Source organism: Phascolarctos cinereus, unplaced genomic scaffold, assembly GCF_003287225.1.
Source record: "Phascolarctos cinereus isolate Bilbo 61053 unplaced genomic scaffold, phaCin_HiC Scaffold_726;HRSCAF=1367, whole genome shotgun sequence".
Taxonomy (NCBI): Eukaryota; Metazoa; Chordata; class Mammalia; order Diprotodontia; family Phascolarctidae; genus Phascolarctos; species Phascolarctos cinereus.
In genome coordinates, this window is record NW_027556098.1 from 314,109,042 (window position 1) to 314,131,797 (window position 22,756).

General features: G+C 40.1%; 1 protein-coding gene across 6 annotated transcripts in view; it reads right to left on the minus strand.

Annotated features, from left to right (window-relative positions):
* FAM168A (family with sequence similarity 168 member A) overlaps positions 1–22,756 on the minus strand; it is a 200,096-nt gene that overhangs the window by 92,826 nt on the left and 84,514 nt on the right. For all 6 annotated transcript variants that reach the window (XM_078156905.1, XM_078156903.1, XM_078156904.1 and 3 more), the window contains one exon: positions 14,161–14,248. In XM_078156905.1, coding sequence (XP_078013031.1) covers positions 14,161–14,248 — 88 coding nt within the window. The remainder of the gene's footprint in view (positions 1–14,160; positions 14,249–22,756) is intronic.

Sequence of the window (22,756 nt, forward strand, 5' to 3'; positions counted from 1 at the left end):
GCATAAAAAGAGGAGAGACAAGCTGGTCATATAGTGAGTCACACAGAGTAACCAGAGCTACAAGGGCCCCTAACCTTATATCATCCACTCCAATCTTCTCATCTTACAGATAATGTCACTGAGGCTGAGGGAAGGAAGTAACTTGCTCAAGGTCACAGAATTAAGAGGGATAACCAATGCACATTCTGAGCAAGGGATGCAAGAAATATCAAAAGAGCCAAAGGAAGACCTCCAGCACACCAGGCAGATCCTCTATGGTAGATCATGGAATGACACTGAAATAAAACATACAGGATGAAAAAAGCATGGAGGGGTTTCAATATGGTAGAGTTCCCACAGTGAAGAAATTATCAATCTATCCAAGTATCAAGTAAAATGCAAGTAGTTAGGGATTTTCAGGTTTGGAATCTAGATTTACTTTAGAGATTTCCTGAAGGTCACTTCTAGTCTTTCAAATGTTTATAGGCTTCAAAATGGATTATGTAATAAAAAGACAGGATCTGAAATGCATGGCCCAAGGCAGCTCAGAATTAAGTCACTTACATCGGCTCTGTTTCATTGCCAACTACAGCTGCAGAAGCCAGCCTTTCCTTGGAATGCTAATGATGCCCCAGTTCCCAGGGACAAGGCACTGAAGTGACAAGGACAATGCGCTTTTTGCCTTCCTTACACACAGCGACTAGCACGGCATACAAGCAGTGAGATAGAACTCCCGCTGAAAAGATTCCAAAGGAGAACTCCATCAGGCATCAACTCCTGTCAAGCTTATTTTTGAAACGTTCCTACCTTCTCCCTATTCTTTCCTCTTGTGGCCATCACCACTCATCCTACAGCTCCTAGTCCTATACTTGAGTGCCCCACATGCATCTCAAACATAATATATGTCATACTGAATATACCATCTTTCCCCTTAAACCTACTTTCTCTTCCTTCCATTCTCTCAGGTCTGGATTCTCCAGGGTTGTCTTTGACACATGAGTCTCCCACACCTGCCACAGCTGATCAGTTGCAAGTCCAATCCTTTTTCCCAACTATTCCCTCCACATCAGCTGCGGGGCCCCCTAGCCAGGCAGTTAGGTGGTAGTGAATATAGAGTGCTGGGCCTAAAGTTAGGAAGACCCGAGTACAAATCCAGCTTTGGACACTTACTAGCTATGTGAACTTGTGGAAGTCAATTAATTCAATGATACAAACTCAATTAGAAACAGGGGCCATTAAACCCTGCAGGCCACATAATGACTTAGAAAATCACACATGAACATTACATTTTATTGCATTTTTATTTATTTTGTTTAATATTTTCTAATTACATTTTAATCTGATTCAAAAGCACTCTGGTGTGTTGAGGGCCACATGCAGGTGCGTGTTTAACACCTCTGACAGACTGTCTGCCTCAGGTTGACAGAATTAGGAATATTTGGAAGAAGATATGGGGAGGAAAGATAAGTTTATGTCTCCAGGACATCCCAAGCAGTTGATAATAAAGCTCAGACTAAAGCTCAGAGGAGAGACTGTAGATGGAGTAGTCACCTATACAAAAACGTTAAACCTATGGGAGCTGATCAGGTTACTAAAAGAGTGAGTATAAAGGGAGAAGAGAGCCCAGGACAGAACATCCACAATTAGGGGGCATGATGTGGCTGATGACCCAGTCATGGAGACAAGAAGGAGATGTCTAACAAGTAGAAGGTGAGCTAGGAGAAAGCTGTGTCACAAAAACCCAAGGGGGGATGAGGTAACTCTTGTTCTACTTCTATCCTCAGAGGATTGTCATAAAAGTACTTTCTAAACCAAAAGGAATGTACAATGTGAAATCTCATCATAACATTCCTAAGTCACAGAATGTCAGACTTGCAAGGGACCTCCAAAAGCAGCTAGTTGAACCTAGTTTTGTGCAGGAATTCCCTCAACATCATTCCTGATAAGCAGTCATTCATGCTCTGTTGAAGACCTCTCTAGCAAGTAGCAACCCACTACTTTTCAAAGACAGCCTATTATATCTTTAGACAGCTCTAAATTTGGGGAAACTTATCCTTATGTTGGTCTAAAATCTGCCTGTGCAATTTTCTTCCCACCATCCCTAGGTTTACCGTCTGGAGCCAGGCAAAACCAGCCTAATTCTTCCTCCCCATGCCAGTCCTTTATATATTTGAAGATAATGATAATATCCCACACCACATCTTCTTTTCTCCAGGCTACACATTCCCAGTTTCTTCAACCAATTCATATGTGTATATGTATGTATGTGTATATGCATGCATATATGTGTACACACATGTACATGTATATATGTATATGTATATATACACACATATATTCATTTATTCATTCATTTATTTGGCAGTATTTCCATTTCTCTCAAAACTTGGCCAACTCTCTCTGAATGTGTTCCAATTTGTCAACAATCTTCCTAGAATGTAGAAGTTGTCTTAATCCCTACACTCATCCATTAATAAGGGAGAAGACGACAGCCATTATACCTCCTCAACAAGACTGAAACTTCCTTCCAAAGCTTAATTACCTTGCTCTTGACCTCCTGTGACTATCTCTGGATTCCAGTATGAAACATACAGGAGGCAATGCACATTGGCAATGCCAAAAAAAAAGTTTCTCCTCAGAATCTGTTTTGCTTATCTATGCTTATTTGTTACCAGAGTTTTCTCCTTCTTTTTCTTTTTTTTCTAGAGAAGAGGGTAGGGGATAAGGAGAAAAGAAGAAAAACAGTTAATTCAATTTTTTTAATTAAGTTAAAACAAATAAATACATTTCTCTCCAACTTACTGGGGGGCAAAGTACAGATTTCAGAGAAAGGAAAAAAGTGTAACTTTGTGGATGCAATAGCACCAAGGGCTATAGATTTTCAGCTTTCTATCCAGGTGAGAAGACACATAAAGAAAACCTGATTTGAACACTTAAATTCAAGTGCTTTCCATCAGCCAAGCAATTTTCAAGCAATCGTATCTTAGACCTCAAACAAGAGAGACCATGTGAAGCACACTATTTTTGCCAGCCATTTGAGTTTTCCCAACATGAGTGAATACTGACATCTTAAGCATGACATCAACGTTTCTAGAGCAGCAGTGAAGCCTAAATACCCTCATCCTGCTGCCTAACATCAGCTTCTTATGCAAAACTGGCAGAGAGGAAGGGCAACAGAAGGCTGTGTCGAGCATCTCCTATCACTAGATATCATTAGCTGGTGGAGCTGCAGAATAACCAACTATAATCACAGTTATATACAAAAAGTTAACTCAACCACGTCATTGACACTGGTGGTTTCCCCCTGACACATACATTTTTCAGAACCCTTGTAATGATTTCTACAGCCTCATAAGCACAAATCTCTAAGATGAACACTGCCACAGATTAAAATCTGTAAACAGATAAAGAAAACAAGAAAAAAACCCAACATGGAATTAAGTTTAAACACCTGAAGAGGGGACAGAAAAGAATCATTATATAAAGGAATCTGACTGCCAGTACTTAATCAATTTAATTCAACAAATATTTAATAAGTTTCAGCACACAATGTGCATGGCATTAGGGACTCAAAGACAAAAAATAAGCCAGCAATAATTCATATTGCTAAAATGATTTAAGGTTTGTTAAATACTTTCTTCACAAGAGCCCTATGAGGTAGGCACTAAAGTAATAGCATCCTCCTTTTAGAGAGGCATACCCTAACAGTGAGAAATGTTTGGTGACCTGGCCAGGATCACAAAGCTCTTGAGGGCCAGAGTTGGAGTGACAGGGTCAGAGATGCTGTGTCCCTTTTTGTTAGTGACTACAACTTTAAAAAGACTCAAATAGTAGAGGTCAGAAAAGCCAAAGCAGAAATATCTGAGGGATGAATGCAAAATGACTAATGGGAAGAAATAAAAGGAGTGAAACTATGTACAGATTCATCAAAGGATGATTAAGGATGGTCAAAGGGTGAGGGATGTGGATGGAAGCTGTATTTCTGGATATAAGAGCAAGTAGGATAGAATCTTTGAGCTGGAAGTGATCTTAGACAATGAAACTGGTGTTAAGTCTATTCTCTTTTCTTCAAGAGTATAAGAGTCTTTGAGGCTCAGCTAAAATATGTTTCTTCCAGGAAGGCTTCAGTGATTTGTCCTTTATAAAAGTAATTTATACATAGCTCTGGCCAAATTACTCCTTTACTCAAAAAATTCAGCAGATTTATGTTTCGATCTTATTTTTCCTTACTAGTCCAAGCTTCTGGAGTATAAAGGGTGGATTAATCTGTATGTACCCATGTAGCACTGAGCAAAGAAGATAACTGTTCACTGAATAAATGAACAAATTGATAATAATCTATCACAAGAGGAGTATGGAAGTTAACAGTTTTCAAAATATTTTCACAACAATGATCTCAATGGTGCCTCATATCCTATCTGGAAAAGAAAAAAGGAGAAAAGGCAAGAATTATTCAGCCCATTTTACAGAGGGGAAAACTGAGAAGTGGGAAGCAACTTGCCAAAGGTCACAGAAGGAGGAAGAATCCAGTTCACTTCATTCCTAGTTAACAAAAAGTACTAAATTCTTGTCTAAAAGAAAAGACTTACCTAACAGCACCACATGCCAATGGTTTCATGATCTCTTCAAAGTAGGTATTCCCTAAATCACTATATACTGAAACCCCTCATCTGTCAAACTAGGATAACAATACTTGCACCATATGCCTCACAGAGATTTTATGAGAAAAAGTTTTTAAACCATAAAGCATTACAAAAATTTTTACTATAAACAAAAACAAACAGAAATGAAAAAATAGAATCTTCAAAAAACTCTTAAAGTGGAACAAAAGAGTACAATATCGTGGACGATTCCCCTTTAGTTCTCCACTAAAGAACACCTCTTTAAGTTGACATTAACTACTTAATGACTGACTACTCTTTGGGTCCATTAATCCAAACCAGTTCTAATACAAAATCTGCCTGCCTGTAGTATCTTCTGCCACATGTCTAGCCAGTCAGTCAATAAACACTTTATATAGTGCCTGCTCTGTATCAGGCATTGTGCTAAGTGCTGGGTACACAAAGAAAGGCAAAAATAGCTCCCGAATCTCAAGGAGCTTCTAACTGGGGAAACAACAAATCAATAACTAGATATATACGAACACACACACACACATATACACACACATGTATGTTGTTTAGTCTTTTTTAAGTCATCTTTGACTCTTCATGACACCATTTGGGGTTTTCTTGACAAAAATACTGAAGTAATTTGCCATTTCCTTCTCTAGCTAATTTTACAGATGAAGAACTGAGGCAAAGAGGATTAAGTGATCTGCCCAGGATGACATAGCTAGTAAGAGTTTGAGGTCAGATTTGAATTCATGAGGATGAGTCTCTGATTCCAAGTCCAGTGATCTATCCACTGTACCGCCTAGCCATCATATTCATACACACACACACACATACACATAACACATACATATATACATTTTATATATTTATTTACAAACACAGAGTAGACCTCCAACTGGTTCAGTCAATGAGCACTAACTTAGCACTTACAAAGCGGTTGGCACTGTGCCCAGCATTTGGGAAGACAAAGAAATACACAACAATCTCTTCTCTCGAGTTTATAGTCTAATAGTATTTCCTTCCCCTTGTCAATTGTCTCCAATTTATTTTGTAAGCATCTTGCTTGTACATATTCATCTGCATGTTGTAACCCCAATTAGACTTTGACTGGGTTCCTTGACAGCAGATACTGTCATTCTTTATATGCCCAGGGCTTGGCACAATGTCTGGCACACAGTAAGTGCTTACTAAATGCTTATTTGACTGACTTATTGCAGAAAATATGCATATATGCATACATATACAGATATATAAATAAAAGATAAATGTAACTTGTGGGGAGGCACTAGCAGTGATGAGGAAAAGGCTCATATTGAAGGTAGAATTGAAATGAGTCTTACAAGATTCAACTCTGGTTAAAATCTTATAAGAAAGCAGGAAGAAGGTGTGTATTCTAGGCTGAGAGACTTCAATCCTTTCTCAGACAGGCACTAGGTATGTGACCCTAAGCAGGTCAATTAACCTAAGCCCCAAATGTCTCATTCATAAAATGGGGATAAGAATAGCACCTACTTCACAATCAAATTTACATAAAGCACTTTACAAAATATTTAATATGCTACATGAATGAGTTCTTATTATAAAGCTTATTAACAGTATGTTAATCACATTCTCTCTACCAGGCTAGTCCCACTGTTAAAAAAGAAACAAGGCTAGCTGATTCCTTGAGGTTAGCAGGCTGGTGGGTGACCAGGACAGCGAAAGCAGGGCCTCAGAATGCCACAGAAGACCTCCTTCAAGACTCATAAGCCAAGGCTCAGTGGCCACTTCTCAGGAGGTTGGGAAAAGGATTCTCATTTACACATCTGTTGAACCACAAGGCCAGTCCTTTTTAACTCTTGGATTCTGCCTTTCAGTGAGAACAATTCTTCCCTTCTAAAGGCATACACACTATCCTTTTACTGCTGTGGCGTAGAATTTTACCCCAGTGTCCTGACTTCAAGTCTAACACTTGTTTTCATGTTTTCATTTTGTTTTCTTTCTCCAGGGCATTCTTGGTGAGGTTACTATCTCCCTGAGAAGGGTGGCATCCCACTTCTGCTTGAACACATTCTCCAATGACATTACCCTATGGGTCAACTCTGAATGTTAGGGCCTTAATTCACTCTTCCTCCCAACCTAGAACTAGGACCCCCCTAGTCCTAGGGCAGCTAGGTGGTGCAGTGGATAGAGCACCAGCCCTGGAGGCAGGAGGACCTGAGTTCAAATCCAGTCTCAGACCAGACACTTGACAGTTACTAGCTGTGTGACCCCAGGCAAGTCACTTAACCGTAACTGTTTTGCAAAAAAAAAAACCCAAAAAACAGTCCTTTTGCCTGTGCCTGGACAGTGATACCTTCAGAACCATTTCTAATAAGAGAGAAATTTTCCTCTATTTCTTCCTACTTTCTCTTGTATCATGTTAACAAGCCCCTTTGGGGGACAGTGTAGGCTCCCTCTCAATACTCAATATTCAAGTGATTGAATGATCTCATTGATTCTGGAGCTTCTTTCCATGAAGCACACTCCATCACAAATCATCCATTCCCACCTATCGTGTGTGACTCTTGTTCTTATCCTTCCAAAAATTTCCCAGAGAGGGTGAACCCAGTGTGCTGAAAGCCTTCCTTACTGTCTCCTCACATAGCCAAGGCACCAAGGGAGCACTCTAGATGTCCACCTGTCATCCCTCCATGACATCCTTTACTCCTGTGCTTCAGAGCTGCCTTCCAGTGACATGTTGCTGTCTGCTTACACCCACCATGTGCCTCTCCAGGCCCTCTGTGTGATGCTCATTTTTAGCTCTTCGGAGGCAGCTGTACTAAAGCACATTAGTCTCAAAAAAGTGAGCCTCTTTGCAAAGCTCTTTTACTAACTGTTAACTTCTCATTAAAGTAAAGGCCCATCTTTCCCTCTCAGCAATAGGGTGAAATGCACACAGTAACTTAAAATATCTAAACTTCTTCAAGGTTATGAACTGGGGAAAAGCTATTGCTAACTAGCCCCATTGCCAGCCCGTAGGTCATATTAATAGATGGTCCGAAACAATTTTGCAAAAGGTCTTTTAGGATAATGTTTAGTTCTGGAACCCCTGTGGGCAACTGTTGCGAAAGTCGGAGGCATTACTGCCACTCATTCTGGCAGAGCCTTGCTGACCAGGGGAGGAATTAGCAGTGACTGATCTGATGCTTCTTCTCCTTCCTCTCCCAGGTTCCTCATGGCCTTTGCATTTTGTTACAACTCTCACGTCTAACTTCAGTCTTCACAGATTTCTACCACCACTGCCACCAACCTTTTTTGGCACTGGGGTCAGTCAGAAAGGACCTCTTCTGAGTTTACTTAGGCACTGTGAAAATGACCATAGTTTTCCAAAGCTTTTTTATTTTTCTCAGGGCTAAAATCTGTCTAGTAGGTCCATTGTCTTCTCAAAAAAAGGTCTAAATTTATACATTTAGGACAACAGCTCCCATTTGTATATTTACCAAATCTTACAGGGATTATGAACTCCTTTTTATACAAGAGGAAACTGAGGCTAAGAAATGGAAACTGGCTTGCCCACAGTCACAGATTTTAAGTGTTGTGGCCATCGTCCAGACCCAGATCTCCTGCTCTTCAAGTTTATGAGCCCATAACACCATGATTCTCTTCTTCTCTCCTCCCTAAAGAAGACACACAGGAATGTCATCAGGACGGTCAGCAATCTCAAGATCATGAGACATAAGCACTGTGTGAAGGATCTAGCTCTGTTTAGCAGGAGAAAACATGGTGGTGACCTGATAGCTGTCTTTTTTTTTAATCCGAATGTGCTATTTGGTCTAATTTATGATAAATAATTATTTAGCTATACTAGTGACTAGAGCTGCTTATAAGATTAAATAGCTGTCTTCAAATATTTCAAGAGCTGTAATGTGGGAGAAGGATGAGCCTTAATCTGTTTGGCTCCAAAGGGCAGAACCAGGTGCAGTGGGGAAAGTGACAGTGAGGTGAATGAGGCTTAATGTGAGGGGAAACTTCATAACAAGTCAATTTATATAAAAATGAATGAGCCACCACAGGAGGCAGTAAGTACTTGAGGTCTTCAGATAGAGGGAAGATGGACCATTTATCAAGACACTGCAGTGTAGATTCTAAGTCAAGTATGAGCTGGACTAGATGATCTCTAAGAATCTAGAACCTCTACAACATAGACACTGGACATCAGTCAGTCAATAAATATTTATTAAGCACCTACTAGGTTCCAGGCACTCTGCTAAGTTCTGGCAATACGTAGAAAGACAAAAAAAAGTCCCTGTTCTCAAGGAGCTCATAGTCTAAAGGGGAAGACAACACACAAAACAACTGCACAAACAAGCTAAGTACACAATAAATAGGAAATAACCAACAGAGAGAAGGCACTAGCATTAATGGAGATCAGGAAAGGCTTCCTGTAGAGGCCAGGATTTTAGCTGGGACTTCAAGGAAACCAGAAAGCAGAGATGGGGGGGGCAAATTCCAGGAATGGGGGGCAGCCAGTGAAAGAGAGAGAGCATGATGTAAGTGAAACAGCCCAGGACATGAAGTTGGAAGATGGTTGTTCAAGTCCCAGTCACTTTACTTTTCCGATGAGCACTGGCCCGGGACTCCAGAAACAAACAGTCTAGCCTAAGTTCTGCCACTATGTTGCCATGTGTTGGGCATCAATTTTCTCATCTACAAAATGAGATTTGGGCTAGATCATCATCTCTTTGTAGCTCTAAGTCTACGAGTCTATGAAATGAGGATGATAAGAGTTAATCCTTGACATTTGTTAAGTACCTCAGTTTCTAAATTATACATAACAAGCCAAGGAGAATGGTATTAATACTGCTTTACAGATGAGGAAATTGAGCCCCAGAGAAGTGGAGAGATTTGGCCAGTTAGTAATACTTGCATACCTGTCTACTTGACTACCCGTCTCAGATTTGTTGCAAAGATTAAATGAGATGACAAATATGAAAGCACTGTTGAAACAAAAGTCTGTAAAATGATAGCGACTACTAGCAGTAATTCATGCACAGCCTTGTTCTAGAAAAGGACATTCTGGTCCTGCTATGTAATTGTCCCTGCTTGTTACAGCTGCTTTGGGGGGGCTCAGAGGTCTCCACAGAAGATAAAAAGTGTCTAGCAAATGCTAAAAGTAATAGGCTTGTCCCTTGGGATGGTTAAAGTAACAAAATGGAAAGTATTACAATGCCTAACTTGCAGGGGCTTGAGGAGGGAGGCAAGGATCCGTCGGAATTACAGTCACCAAAGAGTCAAGGATACATTTGCCATTCAGTCAGCAAAGGGTAGTTGAGGTGAAATGATCTTAAGGCCCCAGCAAAGAAGTGAAGGAGGGATTGATGATGTACCAATAGGTGAACCTCCTGACCTGGCACCCAGGTTATGCCAGGCTCTCATTATTCATTCTAATTCGGTGAAAGGACACCTGGGTTGTCCCTCCAGGGCTGTTCACTAATGTTGCCGAAGGCAGATGTTTTACAGAAAGGGGCAGTGTCTGTAGTGTGTCTAACTGATTGATTTCCCATTTCTGATGTTACTAGAAGGGAGGTGCCAACTGGCAAGTTAACTGGAGCACGGAAGAGTCTAGTGTGAAAGGTTTCAAGCATAGAAAATTCCTTAAAGGGCAGGAAGTACAGGCAAGAGGAGGGACAAAGAGAGCCTGACAATGTATGACCTAGAAAACCAGACGTTCTTTTAAACTATCACAGTAATTCTCAACAAGTCTCCTTTGAAAATGAGGAGACAGAACACCAAAGTGCTAACATTCTAAGTCCTTCAGGCCTATCAAGAACTGGCATTCTATATTCTAAGTCCTTTCTTGAGCTAACATTCAATATCTCAAGGATGCCTACCTTAAAACTCAAGAGTCATGTGGAAGAGTAAAACTGTTTTCATATGGTTCATTTTTCACACTAGCACAGAAACAATGGTTATTTTGGTTGATACATTATAATTTAAGAGACGATCATAAGTCATTTCATTCATCCAAGATTCCAGCTTTTAGCTGTTTGCTCATGCTGAAGCTAAGCATTCCGTCTAAAACATCCCTTCCACTCCAACTTCTATCTCTTAAAATAACCCCTGGCCATTTTTTCTTTTAAGATTTCTTGAAATATAGGGCAGCTAGATGGTACAGTGGCTAGCAAACCAGCTCTGGAGTCAGAAGAACCTAAGTTCAAATCTGGCCTCAGACACATAAAACTCACTAGCTGTGTGACTCTGAGCAAGTCATTTAACCCCAAATGCCTCACCCCAAAAAAATAAAAAAGATTTCTTGAAATATGGTATCTGGGCTCTCTTTTTTTTTTTATCATGGCTTTCAAAGAGTCCAGTGATTTCTACATTTTTTCTCCTTGATCTGTTTTTTAGGTCAGTTGTTTTTCCTAAAAGATACTGTACATTTTCTTCTATTTTTTCAGCCTTTTCAATGAAGAAAACTGTCCAGATCTCTTACAACCAAAGTGCAAAATGGAAATAGAAAGAATCCACTGGTCACCTCCTGAAACTTCAAATGAAAACTCCCAGGAACATCATAGCCAAAAGCCAGAGCTTCCAGGTCAAGGGAAAAATACCACCAGCAGCCAGAATGAAAGAATTCAAGTACTGAGGAGCCATCATCATGATCACCTGTGATTTAGCGGCCACTACTATAAAGGAGTAGAGAGCTTGGAATAGGATATTCCTAAAGGCAAAGGATATGGACTTACAGCCAAGAATAACTTACCTAGCAAAACTCAATACAATACTGCAGTGGGAAAAAATTCATCAATGTATCTACCCCTAACACTATGTAGAGTATGCCTAATAAATCCTCTCCTGAACTGAAGTGAATCCCCATCTACCACCTTAGGTAATGACAAGGCAAATAAAGGATTTGGGCTGGTCGGCCATAAATCTCAACTGATGAAAGCCAGGATAAAACCACCTTAGAATGTACCCTGAATTTGGTAAAAAGGCTAGGAAGAGAAGAAGAAAAGAAAAAAATCTGCCACCCTAGGTCATCATGATATCACAGGTTCAGAAAAGAGGGGTTTTTTGCCAATCCAAAGATTTGTCTTTTTGTTTGAAACATAAAATGTCAGACCTAGAAGAGTCCCTAGAAAATATAACACACAACGTTAAAACATTAAACACAAAATATCAGAGCTAGAAGGGGAAATTTACATCCAGAACAGGAAAAAGAATTCTTCAAGATCACACAGCAAAGTATGGATATTCAATGACTTACTAGTACTACTACTGATACCTCACATGAGTATTTTTCCTAACAAAAAGTGGCTGAACAATGAAATTTGCTATGTCAATAAGTAGTGAGTTTCCTATTTCTTAAAATGTCTAAGCAGAAGTTAGATGACACACTGTGGGAAAGGCTATAAAAAGGTTTCTTGTACTGGGAGGGAAGTTGAACTACACAGTCTCTGAGGGCCTTTTCAGCCCTACAATTCTATCAACTGTTGTGTATGTTTTTAATCAACCAACAAGCATTTATTGCTATTCATCTGGAACTAAGGATAAAGACAAAAAAAAAAAGAAAAGAAAAGAAACAATCTACCTGCAAGGAGCTTACATCATATTAAGGAAGACATCCAGTTCATATAAATACGTAAAAAATAAATACAAGGTAATTTGGGGGAGGGGGCACTAGAAGCTGGGGAGATAAGGAGAAATTTCATGTAGAAGGTACCACTTAAGCTGAATTTTGAAGGAAACAAGGGATGCTAAGAGGCAAAGGTGAGGAGGGAGTGCATCCCAGGAACTGAGGTTGGCCAAATGCAAAGGCAGAGAAATGGGTGATGAAGCATCCTTTGTAATCAAAAGAAAGTAAGCTAATATAGCTACACTGTAGTACCCATGGAGGGGAGAAAAGTAAGAAGATTAGAAAGGTAAGAAGGCGTCAGGTTATGAAAAGCTTTAAAGGCCAAAGGGAATTTTATACTTGATCCCTAGAGGTAAAGAGGAGCCACTGGAATCTACTTGGGGGTTAGGGGTGTCACATGATCAGACCTGTATTTTAGGAAAATCACCTTGGTAACTGGAAGAAGGAAGGACTGGAGTGGGAAGAGGCAGAATGATTAACAACTGAAGAACTTGTTTGCAGAAAGCACGGAAATTTTATAGTGACCTGAAGAATTTGCAAAATTATCTTTCTGCCATGGCTAAATAATTACTACCTATGCTCAAAATATAAAAAAGTCTAAGTCCAGGAAAGAAGGTAAAAGGAGCATAACAGAAGGGCTTCAATGCAAACACAAAGAAGAAGGATTTGAAGAATGGAAGGACATCAAAGAAGAGGAAATAGGAAGAAGGGTCACTCAAACCTATTGGTTTGAGGCTCTTCCCAGAGAAGAACGCTATATCCTCTGAAGAGAAAGCAGCTGACTTCCAAGGGAAGATGATGTGGATCAGCATCCATGAAGTGAGAGATCACCCAATAAGGAAAAGAGGAAAATAAATAGGTAGTGTGGGTAGCAACTCCTGATTAAGGTGCTGAGCCAAGAAACCATTAACAACTCTGCTCTTGGAGGGGAAAGAGCTCCACAAGATGTCAAGAAAATTCAAAAATGGAAAACAAAGTCCTGACCTCCAGATGTAGCAGGGATGTTGCTACAAAAGAAATACACTGAAATATATAGAAATGCAGCTGCCTTCCCACAGAGACCCTAGGGCATTCAACTCCAGGCAGAGGGGGCCAAGGTCTTTGTGAGCAGAAATAAAAGATGTCTTTTGCAGCATGGCACAGTGAACAAAGAATGGCTCAGGAAGACTTGGGTTCAAATCCTGACTGATGCTTTATTAGCTGTGGGATCACGATCAAGTCACTTAATCTCATTGAGCCCTAGTTTCCTATTTATAAAATAGGGATAATACCTAGAGTACCTACATGACATGATAATACATGTAAAGTATTTTGGAAACTTTAAAGTGCCATATGAATGTCAGTTGTGATTACCTTAATAAGTTTGAAGCATCACTATTCCTAAATGGGAAGACTGATCCTCCTGCAGTATAGTTGAAAGAAGGGACTTAGCCCCTGTATGGACACCAGGAGCCATTCCAAAGTTCCTACATGGCTCCCAACAGATCCTAATACTAAATTACTAATAAAAAGGGAGTCAGAGAATAGGTAAAATACACTTCAGGCCAAATAATAACGGTATCATTTTGCTAAGTGAACAATATAGTGTTTTCCATAAAGCTCAGAACAAAAATCTGTCTTCACAGTTCCTCCATGCTCTGCTAGGGTTCAGCTCCATGAAGGGTCCAGGAGGGTAAAGGCTAGGAGCTATGACTTTAGCAACCTCAAGAGACAGAAAGGGAGAGTGAAAGAAAGACATCGTGGCTGCACTTTGGAAAACAAGAGGGGGGGGAAGAGTATAGGGGGGAATACAATGAGTTTGGTTTTGGACATGTTGAGTTTAAGATGTCTACTGGACATCCAGAGTGAGATGTCTGAAAGGTAGTTGGACATACAAGATTAGAGGTAGGGGAGAAAAGACGGAGAGAGTCCTTGAGCTTATTACAGAAATCATTTTCCTCCATGAAAGTCATTGCTAAGAATACTTACCTGTGTAGGCCATGGTCTTGGGGTTGCCATAGGGAGCCCCAGGTTGGACGGGGCTGTAAACAGGGTTCATTGTGGAAGACTGAAGACCCTAGAGGGGAAAGAAAGAAACCAGGTTGGGTATTTTGATCAAATGTCCTAAAAACAATCACAATCTTATTTATGAGTACTCACTACACAGTTTACAAAACCCTTTCACGCTCACTCTCTTATTACAGCAATGTCAACAACTTATGTTTCAATATTTTTTAAACCTTACAAACGCTTTCTTCCCAACAAATCTGTAACATGAGTAGTAGTGAGAGACAAATATTTTATTTAAAGATGAAGAAAAGTAAGGCTCAGAAACAAGTTATTTGTCCAAAGTCATACAACTTGGGTCAGAACCCCCGATTCAAAGCCATGTCTTCTAACTCGGCAAACAATAAAGGCTGTCCCAAAAGTCTCAACAATAGCTTAAAAATTCACTAAGATGTTTGGGGTATCCTATATTTCTAGAACATTTAAAGTTTACAAAGTATTCTCCTCATAACAGCCTTGTGAGATAGGGTCTGTTAAATAGGATTATAAGATTTAGAGCTGAATGGGGCCCAAGAAATTATAGTCCATTTTACAAATAAGAGAGGTGAGACCTGGAGAGTCTCATCCAAAGTCAGAAAGACAGTCACCAACAAAGCCAGAATCTCAACCCAGGTCCTCTGACTTCAACCCCACTCAGGTCTTTTTTTTCAGTAAACCATGCTGCCCATTTTCTGACATTGCAGCTCCCTTTGTAAGGTCTTACCATAACATCTGATGATATAACTGCACTATGCCCTGTTATTTATTATTCAAGACAAAAAGCACTGCAAAAGAGAGCATTTATAACCTCACGTGACAATTTGATCACATGGATTATCATCCAAGTTTCGGAACCTTTAAGAGATCCATGCCTGAGCCTCTGTAAGAGCCAAGGTAAGGACCGTAACCCCTGAGGAATGACAATGACATCAATAAAACATTTATTAAGTCCTTACCATGAAGATCACCAGCCTTGAAGTCAGGAGACATGGGTTTGAATCCTGGCTCCAATACACTAGCAAGCTCTTTCCCCTATCACAATCTCAGTTTCCACAGTAAATGTGGTGAAACTAGCTGTTATTGCCTACCTCATGCATTTGCTCTAGGGAAAAGTGTGTGGTGAACTTCTAAGAACTACAGAAATGAAGAATTAGGGCACAGGGAAGGGAAAGGATATACCCAAATCAGACACAAAGTTCTTCTACCTCCCAGCTCAGGGCTTTGTCTATCCCATCACGTTGCCCATCCTTTCACATCAGGACTTCTCTCTAAGATCTGACTTTATACCTGATAATGAATCATGGCCATTATTTATTAGACAAGACAAAAAGAGCTACAAGGGAGAGTATTTTTAACCAGATATGACAACTTGATCCCACACCTATTCATCTAAGTTTAATAATTCTTTGGTTAATTTCTCTGTAGTCTGCATTACCACTAAGTCCTCCAACAAATCTCCTGAGTAACTAAACCAGGCATTCTTTCTGCTTCCTTCTTATCCATCTCCATGACTCCCAGCTAAGTCCAGATCTCATCTCCTCTTGCCCTAACAATTGCAACAAAAAGATTCGTAACAACTTCCCATCTTTCCTCATCCATTCTTCTGCATACTGGACTGGAATCATCTTCCTAAAGCTCAGTCAGGACGATGTCCTTCCTCTTCTCAAGAATCTGTCATGGCTCCCCATGGCCCACACAGAAAAAGACAGACTATCCCCACCAGGAGTATTTGAGGCCCTTGATGGTCTGGCCCATCTTCCTCTTCCAGCCTCATCTCTTCCACATCATTTTCTATATCAGCTAAATAGCCTGGTATTTCTCAATTCTTTGCTCACACTAATCTCTCTGCCTAGAATGTTATATGCCATCCCCTCCCCAATACTTTGTTCATTCAATGAACTTTTATTAAATACTAACACTGTGCCATTCAGTCAACGAGTATTTATTAAATATTTCTACATATGTATTATATGCTTATTAAGCATTTATTATATAAATAAGACAGAAAAGAAATACAAATAAATACAAAGTAGTTGAATACAAAGTAGGGCGGACACTAGGAAAAGCTTCTCATATAAAGAAGAGAAGGATTCTGGGAGGCCAAAATGAAGCAGCAATACATTCTAGGCATACAGGCTAGCCAGTACAAACACATAGAAATGGGAAGAGTATCATAGGTTAGGAACAGACAGAAAGCCAGTTTTGTTGAATTGCAATGTGTATGTGCAGGAGGAGTTGCAATGCAAAGACAGGATTGAGCCAGGTTATGAAAAATTAAATAGAGAAATTTATATTAAATCCCAGAGGAAACAGGGAGACATCAGAGTTGATTTAGCAGGGCAGTAGTATGATCAAGAAATAGTACCTGGCAACAGTGTGGAGCAGGGGTGGGGAACCTGTGACCTCAAGTGGCCTTCTAGGTCCTCAAGTGCAGCTCTTTGACTGAGTCCAAGTTTTGCAGAACAAATCCTTTTATTAAGGGGATTTGTTCTGTGAAGTTTGGATTTAGTCAAAGGACTTGAGGACCTAGAAGGCCACATGTAGCCTCGAGGCTGTAGGTTTCCCACCCCTGGTATCAAGAATGGACTGGAGTAGGGAGAGACTTAAGAAAAGGAGACAAGTGATGAGGCTGTTGCAATAATGTAGACAAGAAGTAAGGAGGGTCTGACTACGACAGAAGCAGTGTGAATAGAAAGGAATTGGATACAAGAGATGTAGAGCAGGGCAGCTAGGTGGCATAGTCAGTCCCTGAAGTCAGGAGGACCTGAATTCAAATCCGGCCTCAGACCAAACACTTGACACTTACTAGCTGTGTGACCCTAGGCAAGTCACTTAACCCCAACTGCCTATAAAAAAAGAGAGAGAGAGAGAGAGAGAGAGAGAGAGAGAGAGAGAGAGAGAGTGCTGTAGAGGGAGAAACAGCAAGATTTGGCATCTCATTGATGTATGGGGTGAGAGAGAGTGAGGACTCAATGATAATGGCGAGATTATGACCTAGAAGACTGAAAGGATGGTGCTGCCTTTGACAGAAATAAGGAATTTTGGAAGAGATGAGGGGGGAAAAGTAATGAGTTCCATTTTGGCTATCCAGAGTTTGAGATGCCTCCTGGACATTCAATTGAAAATGTCCAACAGGTAAGTAGTGATGTAGGATCGAAACTCAAGGGAGAGATTGGGGCTGGATATATAGGAATTATCTGTATAGAGATAATTGAATCAACAGAAGCTGATGAGGTTATGGAGAGAGATTGCAGGGATTGGAGGCAGGAGTCTTAGAAAACATCCAAGGTTAAGAAACATGGCACAATGGGCTAATGCAAAGTGAAATGTATTGTGTACAAAGTCACAGCCACATTGTAAGATGATCAGCTGTGAATGACTTAGCTTTTCTCAGCAACACAACGATTGAAGACAACTCCAAAGGACTTATGATGAAAAATACTATCCAACCCCAGAGAAAGAACTGATGGTGTCTGAATACAGATTGAAGCATACTTTTTTTTAACTTTATTTTTCTTGAGTTTTTTCCCTTGTGTATGTTTTCTTCCACAGCATGACTATTTTAAATATGTTTTGCATGACTACACATGTATAACCTATATCGAACTGCATGCTTTCTCAATGGGTGAGAGTTGTAAGGGAGGAAGAGAGAATTTGGAACTCAAAGTTTTAAAAACAAATGTTAAAAATGTTTACATGTAACTGGGGAAAAATAAAATACTAAATAAAAGCTTAAAAAATAAAAAAATAAAAACCCATGGCATAAATGATAAGCCTACAGGGGAGACAGAGAAAGCACTTTGCTTACAGGGTATACACAGGCAAAAATTACACAGTCCCTGCCCTTCTAAGGAGCTTACGTAATTTTGGGAAGAAACACTATATACCCAGAAGTTAAATACAAAATGTATACATATTAAAGATAATATAATTTCCATGAGAAGATATTAATACCTGGAAGGAAAAGGATGAGCTTCTTCTGGGAAGTGATATTTAAAATGAATTTTGAAGAAAGCTAAGGATTCTACAAGGCAAAGACAAGGAGGGAATAGATCCCAACCATGAGAAACAGCCCATAAAAAGACACATAAAGAAGAGATTGAATGTCTTACACAGGGATCAGCAGGTAAGTAAATTTGACTAAAAAGTGGAGCACAGGGCTAGGTGTGATGCTACATAAGGCTCCCATCTTTAGCTATCAACATCCTACCCATCATTTAAAGACCAATTAAGGTGCTATTTCTTCAAGAGAGCCATCCCTGATCTTCCTAGCCAGATGTAATCTCTCTACCTCTGACTCCCAACACTGCCAATAGGACTTTATGTGTACCTATCCTACACTCTTAGTATATTCTATCTTAGTTCTTGGTATTCATATTTTAGCCCTCTTACTACACTGATCTCCTAAAAACAGGGACTATGGCTTAATATAACTCCAAATTCTATAGTTCTTTAAGGTTTACAAAACATTTTTCTCACAACATTGTGAAGTTGGCCATTCAGATATTATTATTTCCTTTTTTGGAGACTGGAAACAGGAACTCAATGAATCTATATAACTTAACCATGGTTGTATAGCTAGTAAAAGTTACAGCTAAAGTATGAACCCAAGTTTCCTGACTCTTTCTACTCTATATCATCTTCCACTTGTCAACATGCAATCATAACTTCATGAAACTTAGTGAAAATTAGGTATATCACAAGAGAAATGAACATGAATGTGGAGTTCACAATTTGTACAGAAGTTTGCATATTTATGACAGCAGGACAAAGGAAACAGGAGGAAACATATAACTCCACCTAAATGGGCGTGGCAGGGGAGGGGGAAAAGTGTAGTAAAGGAGGAAAAATGACAAAAACCCTCCCGAAAAGGGGAGGCAAGACAGGGAAAAAGCCATTCTTTTCCCTTGGGAACTGCTACACTATGAAGATAGGATGGTCTGTATATCTACGGGGTCCCAATTGTACAAGCAAATTTCCCAGCATAGCACAGACTGGAGGACACACAACAGTAGGCACTAAAGACATGTTTGTTCCAAGGATAGGTTGCTGGGTCAATCTGTAGAGAGCTGCTAGAGAGAGGAAAACCTGGGATGCTGCTTCTTTTAAGAAAAACAAAACACAAATTACAGAACAAAGTAATATGGTCTAATACAAAGCACACTGGACCAGGATTCAGGAGACATGGGTAAATTTTGTGGTACTTGGCAAGTTGCTTCCTTCCCCCTCTTTGGGCCTTCATTTCCTCCTCCATGTAATGAAGAAACTGGAATAGATAATATCTAAGGTCCAGTCTAATGCTGACATTCTATGTCCTCAGATCCTTTCTGGCTAGGATATTCTATGCTCTCCAAGCCCTACTAGCTTTAACTCATGTTCTAAGGGCCCTTCCTGAATGCAATTATACTAAGCATCTACCTCTGTGAACATTCAGTTGTCCCCACTAGGGGGAGTAAAAGAGTTTGAGCATCTAAGCCTCACCAGTGGACCATTAACAAAGGTCCTTAGATTCCCACCTGTTGAGCTAATCAGATCCTCTAGTTCACAGTCAAAAGCCCTTCAAAGTGGGATTAATTCTCTGTGTTGACCATTTAATGGCAAATAATTAAGTACATCCAAAGCTTCTTCTTTGATTCTTTAGAAGAACACAGGAAATGTGTGAATTGGTTTGGTAACAATTAGACAAGTACCCCTTTAATTGTCTTCATGAAATTCATTGGGGGGGGGGCGCTAGACAATGGGGTTAAGTGACTTGCCCAGGGTCACACAGCTAGTAATTGTTATGTGTCTGAGGCCACATTTGAACTCAGGTCCTCCTGAATCCAGGGCCGGTGCTCTATCCACTGCGCCACCTACCTGTCCCTATGAAACTTATTTTCAATCTATATACAGTACATGAAAAAAACTGGTGTTTGTTTTAAAAAAAAAAAAGAAGCCATTTGGCTAAAAACTCACAGTGTAGTTTTTTGAAAGAGGATGATTGTGGATTTTGGAGGTGGAAGATGCCTTACAAAGATCTATTACCACTTCTCTCATTTTACCAAGGGGAAAATTAAGATGAAAAAGAGAAACAGAGATTATCTAAATTCCAGATCAGGTCTTCTGATCCCAAATCCTGTTCTATTTCTACTATACTATGATGCTTTCTTATAAATATGTACTACTACTATTGTCACCTGATATGGCGGACAGAACATTAGACTTTGCATCAGAAAGGACTGGAGTCACAAAGTCCTGGGTTCAATTCTACCTCAGACACTTACTAGGTGCTCATTAATCTCCCAGGGGGAATAAGAGCACCTATCTCACACTGTTGAGAGACTCAAAAGAGATACTTTCAAGTGCTTGATAAAAGCTTTAACCACTATGCAAATACAAGTGATTATTATTAAATATTATTATCACCTCTAAGCCATTTGGAAAAACTAGGGAAATAAGTTTCCCCACCTTGCCAGAATGGTAGTACAACAGAAAGAGCATGGCATTTCCCATCAGAAGATCTGAAGCTCCACTCTTCATGAGACCTCGAAGGCTATCCTTCCCATCTCTGGACAAAAATTCTCCTCAATTAACTAATGGACCTAGATCAGTGGTTCCCAAAGAATGGCCTGTGGAACCCTGGAGATTCAGGGAATCTGCAAGGTCAAAACTATTGTCATAATGATACTAAGTTGTTATGTATTAAGACACTCTTCTCTTTTCCAACTACAGGTGTGTAAAAAGGCTGGATTTTCTTCATATACTTCAACCAAAACACCACAGAACAACAGAATGAATGCAGATGTAGATATGAGAATCCTTCTGTCTTCAATTAAGCCAGACATTAAAGAGATTTGCAAAAATATGTAAAATAATGACATTTCTTACTAAATATTTTTTGTTTTGGAAAACAGTTGTTTTTCACATGAAAAAAAAGTTATGTTAACATTGTAATGGGCTCACTATTATTATTCTGAAATGATTTAATAACTATTTTAAAATTTATCAGTTTTCATTTTTAATATACTAAATATGAATAGCTGTAAACCCCATAAACAAAAACTCTCTGGGGTCCTCAATCATTTTTAAGAATGTAAAGGGAGGGGACAGCTAAGTGGCGAAGTGGATAGAGCACTGGCCCTGAAGTCAGGAGAACTTGAGTTCAAATCTGCCCTCAGACCAAACACTTAACACTTACTAGCTGTGTGACCCTGGGCAAGTCACTTAACCCCAACTGCCCCCCAAAAAAACGTACAAAGGGATCCCGAGTCCAAAAAGTTTGAGAACTAATGGCCTTCATCCCAGGATTTAGAGGTATAAGGGAACCTCAGACATCATCTAGATTTCAGCCTCTCATTTTACAGAGGAGAAAATGAGGCCCAGAAAAGGAAAGTGACTTTCCCAAGGTCTTATAGCTAGTAATTTTCAGATATGAGAACTAAACCTAGGTCCCCTGACTCCAAATTAAATGTTCTTCCCGATACATCATTTTGTTGTTGTTCAGTCGTTTCCATAACATCTGACTCTTTGTGGCCCCTTTTGGGGTTTTCTTGACAAAGATACAGAGTTAAGTGATTTGCCCAGAGTCACACAGCTAGTAAGAGTCTGGGCTGGATCTGAAGCCAGGAAGAGGAGTCTTCCTGACTGCAGGCCCCTGCCTCTATCCCCTAGCCTACCTATCGCTAAAGTCCCTCCTAACTTTAACATTTTATGAAGATAAAAACCAGGAGAAGCAGATCTTAAAATCTGAGGAAAGATGATGGCTATGTCTAGAAATAAAAACAGCTGGTGACAAACCCAAAATAGGCATTCTACAAGGAAATAATGGGAAAAGGCTAACAGGTGAGTCCTAGGGCGTCTGACTGAGCCCCGCAGGCCCAAAGAAAAGCTAAAGCTTAAGCCAAGACAGCTACGCCCTCTGGCCTCCATTTCACAAGAGGTAAAGGGCAGGCAGTCAAAATTCAAAGCAAGCTGATAACTGGAAGCAGATGGAGACAGAGATGGATAATAATGAAAAAAGTCACATTTCCAGTATTAATTTACCTCTTAAAGTCACAAAATGTCAGAGCTGGTAGGGTACACAGAGGCGTGGTTTCAGGCCTACGTCACTAAGTTAACTAGCAATCAGGGACAACGTCTGCCACCAGTCAATGCCTGGTTTGACAAGATAGATGTAGGGAGTGTACATATGTCTTCAGTCTAGAACACAGTTAATGAGGAGGCCAGGATGGCGATAATGAGGTAGGGCGGCAGTATAGATAGTCCAGTGTGTAAGAATGTCTTTATGACCCAGTGCAAAGCCAGTTCAAACTAATAATTCCTTCAGGTGCTGTTTGGAACTGCACCAGGGAAAGAGATAAGGGGCTTGCTGGGGCCCACTCATGAGTAATTGCTAGGCACAGGGTCCTTGGGCTGGGGAGAAACTGTCAGGGATAGTGTTTCTGAGGCTAGGGAGAAACTGGGGTCCAAGTATAAGCACCCAAACACAAGCACCCAAGCACCCCATCAAGTTATTAATGGATGCTTGTCGGCTGAGTAGAACACTAAGGCCCAGAGAGTA